The sequence below is a fragment of the Equus quagga genome, chromosome 5 (assembly GCF_021613505.1).
Source record: "Equus quagga isolate Etosha38 chromosome 5, UCLA_HA_Equagga_1.0, whole genome shotgun sequence".
Lineage (NCBI taxonomy): Eukaryota > Metazoa > Chordata > Mammalia > Perissodactyla > Equidae > Equus > Equus quagga.
Genome location: NC_060271.1, coordinates 48,381,972 through 48,388,214, shown reverse-complemented (window position 1 = coordinate 48,388,214; position 6,243 = coordinate 48,381,972). Strand labels below are relative to the sequence as shown.

The following is a 6,243-nucleotide window of genomic DNA, read 5'->3' as shown; positions in this document are numbered from 1 at the left end:
GGATCCAAACCAGAAAAACCCTGGGCCACCAAAGCAGAGTGCACAAACTTAACTGCTTGGCCACGGGGCTGGCCCCCTAAAATCTATTTTTTATTTTGAGTTTTGGGTCAAAAAAATCTGAAAATCACTAATTTACAGCTATGAAAATAAATACCAAAAGACAGACTGCTTCCGGGAAAGGTGGTGTGGGACAGGGAGAGACTTCTGTTTGCCTTAAGCATTATTGAACTATTATTAAACTATTTAGCCATGTATAGGCATAACTTTTATAAAAATAAAGTTTTTAAAAAATTAAATTTGAGAGTCAAACAGACTTAGAGTGAATCATGGCTTCTGAGTTACGTGACTGTGGGCAAGTCAATCTCCGTCCTTGAGGGTCCCAACTCACAAAACAGGACTATTCACAGACTTGTTGTGAAATGAACTAACTCCTGTGAAGAACCCAGCATAATGCCTGTGGGGAGGGGTCCACTCACACGTGTCAGTTATTATTATTAATTTTTTTAAAGCCTAATTCTTACTCTATGCTCCATCTCCCATACACTGTTTCTCAGAAAGCTGCTATAGAGTGTACTCCATGGAAAGAAGAGAATAAATCACAAGAGAAGGGAAGAATATGGCATTCCAGAAACGGGATCCAGCTGATAGGGCAAAGAGCATCCCAAGGAAGACCCTGCTGGTGCTAGAGAAGCCCCAGGGCAGCCAAGATGGGGGAGCCAGGAGGGTGGCTCCACATTAAGCATTACTTGCAAGAGTTGGACTGGGAGTTTTAAAATTCCATCATCAAGTTTGGGGCCGAGTTAGCGGTCACAGAAAAACGTGCAAAAGAAAAAATGAAATAGGAAAACAGTTGTACGAGAGAAGCCGTGTAACCGTGCTGTGAGGCTGTGTGAATGCTGTTGACACTGTGACGTGGCTACACCAGGAGGCCGGCAAGCACAGGACCCCATGGAGGAGCCAAGGCTGCCGCCCCGAAATGCACGTGGGTGGGTGGGCAGGAGCAGCTGTTTGTTACTAGCCTTATAGAACAACTTCATGTTGAGCCAGACACAATCCCATTTGGCTGGAAAATTAAAAAACAAAAACTGTAAACACAAAGTAATGAAACTAACAAGACCAACTGAAGTCAATGGGCCCCTCTTGGAGGGGAGGCCCGTGTCTGACCTGGAGGACACGGTGGGTGATGGACATGCCTCAGCTAGGACATGCAGTAGCAGGAGGAGACACCTGTTCATGTAAAGGTCTTGGTGGCCTCTGGGGCCCCTCCAGCCACATGGAGCCTGGAGGTCAGCTGTCTCCACTCAACAGGACTCCAAGCTGGATTGGTCTCCTCTCCACACCACAGACTATCCACAAGGGATGAGGCCAGCCCAGGCAGGTGAGGGTACAGGGCACAGGGTGCTGGATCACAGGGCAGGAGCCCCCACCCCATTGTACCTGACCCCTTGGCTCCCAATTTCACTCCACAAGGCACATGCCCAGCCTGAGGGCTGAGGCCTCCCCTCCCCTTGGCCTCATGGAGCCTGCCAGCTGTGCTGCTGCCACAGTGGGTCTGAGGGCTTGGGGCGGCCCCACACTCCCAGGCCATCCCCTGCCCTGCTGGTCACCTGGGGGTCTGCAGCACTCCTTCTTCCCTCATCATTCAGGAGCAGTCCTCAAAACACACACCCCGCAGATGTGCCCAAATACACAGACCACCCTACACCGAAGACCCCAAACCTCCAGACGCCATTCAGACCACCGCCTACCTCGAAGTGGTGAAGTCTCAGCCACCCTGGACTCCAGCCCCAGCCCTGCCACTCGGCTGCCATGTGACCCCGGGTGAGGGACCCAATGCTGCAGGACTCAACTTGCTCATCTGAAAACAGCCTAGTAGTGCCCTGAGAGGCTGAAGTCAGCATTGGACAGAATCTGCCTGCTAGGGGAGGGCCCATCACAGGCCAAAACCACATCACAGGGCAGCTCACGAGCCCCCACTCTGTCCCCCCACCTCTGCCCTGTTACTCAAGGGGTGCCCAGGCTAGAACAATGAGAGAGGACAGGGTGGATCCCCCATAGGGAAGGGGGGCAGCCTCTTGTGGCCTGGGAGGGGCTGCAAAGATAAAAATAAAACCCAAAAATTGCCTCCTGAGGTTGTGGTTGGGCCCCAAAGGCATCCAAGCCACACGCAAAGTGAGCTCTGCACACATGCAGCCTGGGCAGGGGAAGGGAGAGGAGGGCTGCTGGGTCTGGGCTGCAGAGCAGGAGAGGGAACAGGGGTTGAGGAGGCTGACTAGGTAGGGGCTGGGCTGGCTCAGGAGCTGACCCACCATGACCAATCACATCTGCAGCAGGGGTCTTGACCACAGTCTGGGGTAACTGTTCTTAGGAAGGGGCTGCCCTGTGCACCATAGGGCACTTGGCAGCATCCCTGACCTCCACTCACTGCTCCAAGTACTGCCCCAACCACTGTGACAACCAAAAATGTCCCAGATGTGGCCGAGTGCCCAGTCCAGAACCACTGCTCTGGAGGAACCGCGAGGCCGAGCATCCTGGACCCCACAGGCAGCCTGCCTCCTGGGGCTCCCTCAGCTAGCACCCACCCAAGGGTAGAGGAGGCTGAAGCAGGTGCCCCAGCGCTGTGGCACTCCGCCAGCTGCAGCCTCTATGCATCTGGGTCTGCAGCTCCCTGCACAGGCCGGCATTACACCCCCAGAACTCACAGCCCAGCCAAGCTCCTGACAGAGTTTGTCTCCAGATGGTAACAACTTAGCATCCATTTCTCTCCCCACAGCCAAGGAAGGGCGGGGTGAGCCACAGGCAGCTACTGCAGTGGGGCTGGAGGAAATACCGGGAGCAGCTGCTCAGCAGCCATGGGTGCCAGCCAAGGGCTTGCCTGGCAGGCAGAAGCCCGCTGGGAAGCCCAGCGGAGCTGGGGCCAGACCTGGCACCAAAATGTCATGGTCCACTCCACCCCAGGGAGGCTCCACGGCTGAGGCCTTGGCCCTGGGACCCCTGCCCCACCTATAGCTCGAGAAACTGAGACCCAAGAAGGATTCTGGTGACCCCAGCTAGCAGCCTTCTCAGGCGACACTGGCACGGGGCTCAAGTCTGCTGGTCTGACCACTGCCCCCTGGCGGCTGCCAGCAAGAGCAGGCCTGTGCCCTCAAGGGCCTCAGTTCCCCTCCAAGTCGTGGCCAGCTTCACCCTCCTCACAGTCCACCACAAGGCCCCTCCGTGAGCCCATCCCCCTGATGGACAGGGACCCAGACGGGCCCAGTTGTTAGAAGCCTGCTTACCTGGCTGGCATGCAGGGAAGGCGCCCTGCCTGCACACTGAAGCAACGGGGGGTGGGGAAGGGAGATCAACAAAACTTGGGTGTCCCATGCCAGGGAAACTGCTGGGACACCATGCTCAAGCCGCCCCCAGGGTCTGCCTAATTTGTGGGGAACTCAAGCCCAGGCCCAGATGCATTTCTGCGACAAGAGACGGAAGCCCCCACAGCCCTGGTGAGAAGTGCCGTGGGGGAGGGGGAGGAAGGACTACAGTGGCAGCGGCTCGGGAAAGCGTCTTCCTCTCCCTCCTCTCAGTCACCACGCGCAGCACAGAGCTCAGCATGACAACCAGCCTCAGGCACTCAGGTGCTCCAACCACGCTCCCCTTCCTGTGGCCTGCGTGCAGAGGCCCACGAGCCCCTCCAGGCCCTGCCATCCCCGATGATGTGTTCTTCTCCATCCAGGAGAAACCTGGAACCACTCGGGGTCTCTGGCTCACGTCAAGGCTCCAGCGCTTCTCCAGCTCCGGAAACAGTGCCCCTTCCTCAGCCAGCCCCAACTCACACCTGCCAGAGCACGTCCTCCAGATCACCCCTTTCTGGTTGTCCCCAGGCCACCCCCACGCAGGGCCCCAGGAAGTGGCAGAGGCCAAGGAACCTACGGCAGGCCAGGGGTCCCCAGCCCCGGGTGAGCAGGACAGCTCAGAAGTCCAAGGGGCCTGCAGGACACCATCTATCATCTCCGGGGGCACAGGGCCTTTCCCGCCTCCCCTCTCGTCCTCCCCCCGTCTCCCCAGTGAGGCCCTCCCTGACCCTATTCGTAAAACATAACCTAATCGCACCCCACCTCAGGCTGGACACTCCCCAGCTCCCTGGTGTTGTCCTTCGGCACTTTGGCCACTGTGTGTTCACTAAGAGGCCGCCTCCCGCAGTGGAACGCACAGGCCCTCAGGTCAGGGCAGGGCTCTACTCCCACAGCTCACGCACAGCGAGGCCTGTCATCCCCACAGGTGGCCCCACCAGGGCAAGGGCCAGCTCTGGAAAGACTGCCACCCTGCCACCCTGGGGCCCTCTGCCTCCTGTCACACCAGAGGCTGGCAGCAGGCTCCTTCCCGAGACAGCCCACAGCAGGCACAAGAAGGTCCAGGCCAAGGGGGACAGCTGAGTTCTCAGGGCATTTATTACAAGGGGCCGTCAGCAGTAACGGGCAAGGGAAACAGACCTAGACTCATTTGCCCTTCAGGTAGATCTTGGGGGTCTGCCAGCCCGGAGGGGCTTCCTTCAGGCCTGCCTTCAGCCAGATTCGCCTCAGGTCTCTCTCGAACTTGACCTGTGAGGGCACGGGAGGGACCACCAGCTGGTTGGTGCCACAGCCATGTGTTCTCAGCCACCTGGGCCGCCACCCCACACTCACCTGCTTCCGTTTCAAGCGTCCTTCCCGGACCTTCCGCCGCAGGAACCGCGTCCTCTTGACCAGCTTGCGGTACTTGTGATGATTCATCTTCCGCCGCCGGATCTTCAGTACATTTTTGCACTGCATCTGGGGTGCATCCCAGACCCCCTCACCCCCTTGCTCGGCCCCTTCCCCCATTTGGCTAGGTGGATGCTCATAAAGTTGGGCTGGAGCCACAGACCCTGGAACCCCAGCATCCAGTCTAGGCAGGAGGTAGCGAGTGGTCAGCCAGCTCTCCAGGGGGCTGATGGACATCTTCCTGGGGACCAGCATTTCCTCAAGCTCTAGCTGGACCCCACTACCAGGGAGGGAGGCAACCCCACTTGGGCCTGCTGGCTGGGTGCTATAGCGGGCCCCACAGGCATGGTGGCCCAGCACCCCTGAGACAGAGCCGGGCCGACTGCAGCCTGCAGGAAACAAGACCACACAGTTACTGCTCTCAGGGTCACACCGCACGTGAGCACTGCCACCACCCCACCAGGCCTGATGGGGCTAGGACGGCCCACACCTTGCTCTTGGCCTGAATGCCACTGCATTCCAGGTCCAGGTTCCCCGTGACATGCTCACGAGGTCTGTGAGCCACGCCCCTGTCCTCGAGGTGGTGGTGGGGGGGGCTAAGGGCAGGTGGGCTGCTTGGCCCAGCATTCCTCACCCACGTGGGCATCCCCCCAACCCGCCACACGGCCTCACCTGCCCGGGGAACAACCCTGAGCAGCTGAGCAGTCAGGCGCCCCAGGAGCATAGTCAGTTGCGGGTGGGCACAGCACGGAGGCCGCAGGTGTTCAGGACAGCTGGAACACAGGGGTTGAAGTCACGCAGGGCAGCGGCCGGGACTCCGGTCTTGCCCACCCCACCCCGCCCCCTCTCCCCTCCCCCTCCTCACCTGTCCCTGCCCCTTCCCCTCTCCCCGTCTCACACCTGTCCCTATCACCCTTCCCCGTCCCCCTCCCCACCCCTGTCCCCCTCACCTCTGTCCCCGTCCCTCCCCCGCTCCCACTGCACGGCACACACGGCTCCTTCTCTAGATGACCAGCCTCGGCCCCACCCCGCACCTCCGGCCAGGTCACCACCCTCCGCGGGCCTCAGCCTCCCCTGAGGTGCCCACCACACGGGGCGGGGTCGACGCTCCCCGAACCTCCCCAGACGCGACCCGACCGGGAGACTCAAACCCACCATTCTCCCGCCGCGCTCAGGCACTTCCGGTCCGTCCCTCACCGGCTCCGCGTCGGCGCAGGCCCCGCCGGACCGAGAAAGCGACGGTTTCCGGCCAAGCAGCTGCCGACCCCGCCCGCCTCTGACGGAGACACGAGAACTGCGGTTCCCTCAATCCTGAGAGCTGCCCTCTGCGCCTGCGCGGCCCGGCCCTGCGCGGCCTGGCCCTGGGCGGAAGTGGCGTTTCCGGGCTACGGAAGTGACATTATTTCAGCGACGGAAGTGGCCTTCTCTGAGCGACGGAAGGGGCGGGGCCCGGCCTCCCTCCACCACCGCTCCCGGGCCGGGAATGAGAGCCGGGCGCCGTCTGGAGGCTGCGGGGTAG

At 60.1% G+C, this 6,243-nt stretch overlaps 1 protein-coding gene across 2 annotated transcripts; it reads right to left on the bottom strand.

Annotated features, from left to right (window-relative positions):
• Window positions 1–4,415: 4,415 nt before the first annotated feature.
• On the bottom strand, window positions 4,416–6,040 carry AURKAIP1 (aurora kinase A interacting protein 1). 2 transcript variants are annotated; one of them, XM_046662266.1, is made up of 4 exons: window positions 5,880–6,040; window positions 5,397–5,497; window positions 4,668–5,113; window positions 4,416–4,583 (listed from the first exon to the last, which is right to left on the bottom strand). In XM_046662266.1, exons 2-4 carry the CDS (start codon window positions 5,446–5,448, stop codon window positions 4,482–4,484), a joined length of 600 nt encoding a protein of 199 aa, XP_046518222.1. In that variant the 5' UTR covers window positions 5,449–5,497; window positions 5,880–6,040; the 3' UTR covers window positions 4,416–4,481. The 2 variants fall into 2 exon arrangements, with proteins under 2 accessions (XP_046518222.1, XP_046518223.1); XM_046662267.1 differs by lacking the exon at window positions 5,880–6,040 and adding an exon at window positions 5,759–5,875.
• Between the last annotated feature and the right edge of the window lie 203 nt (window positions 6,041–6,243).

What these genes read in the sequence shown, in the direction of transcription:
- AURKAIP1 (XM_046662266.1), bottom strand. Translation starts at nt 5,448, where the DNA reads ATGCTCCTGGGGCGCCTGACTGCTCAGCTGCTCAGGGTTGTTCCCCGG. An exon ending in CAGGGTTGTTCCCCGGGCAG is followed by an intron (nt 5,114 to 5,396) that starts GTGAGGCCGTGT and finishes TGTTTCCTGCAG; the next exon opens with GCTGCAGTCGGCCCGGCTCT. An exon ending in GACGCTTGAAACGGAAGCAG is followed by an intron (nt 4,584 to 4,667) that starts GTGAGTGTGGGG and finishes GTGCCCTCACAG; the next exon opens with GTCAAGTTCGAGAGAGACCT.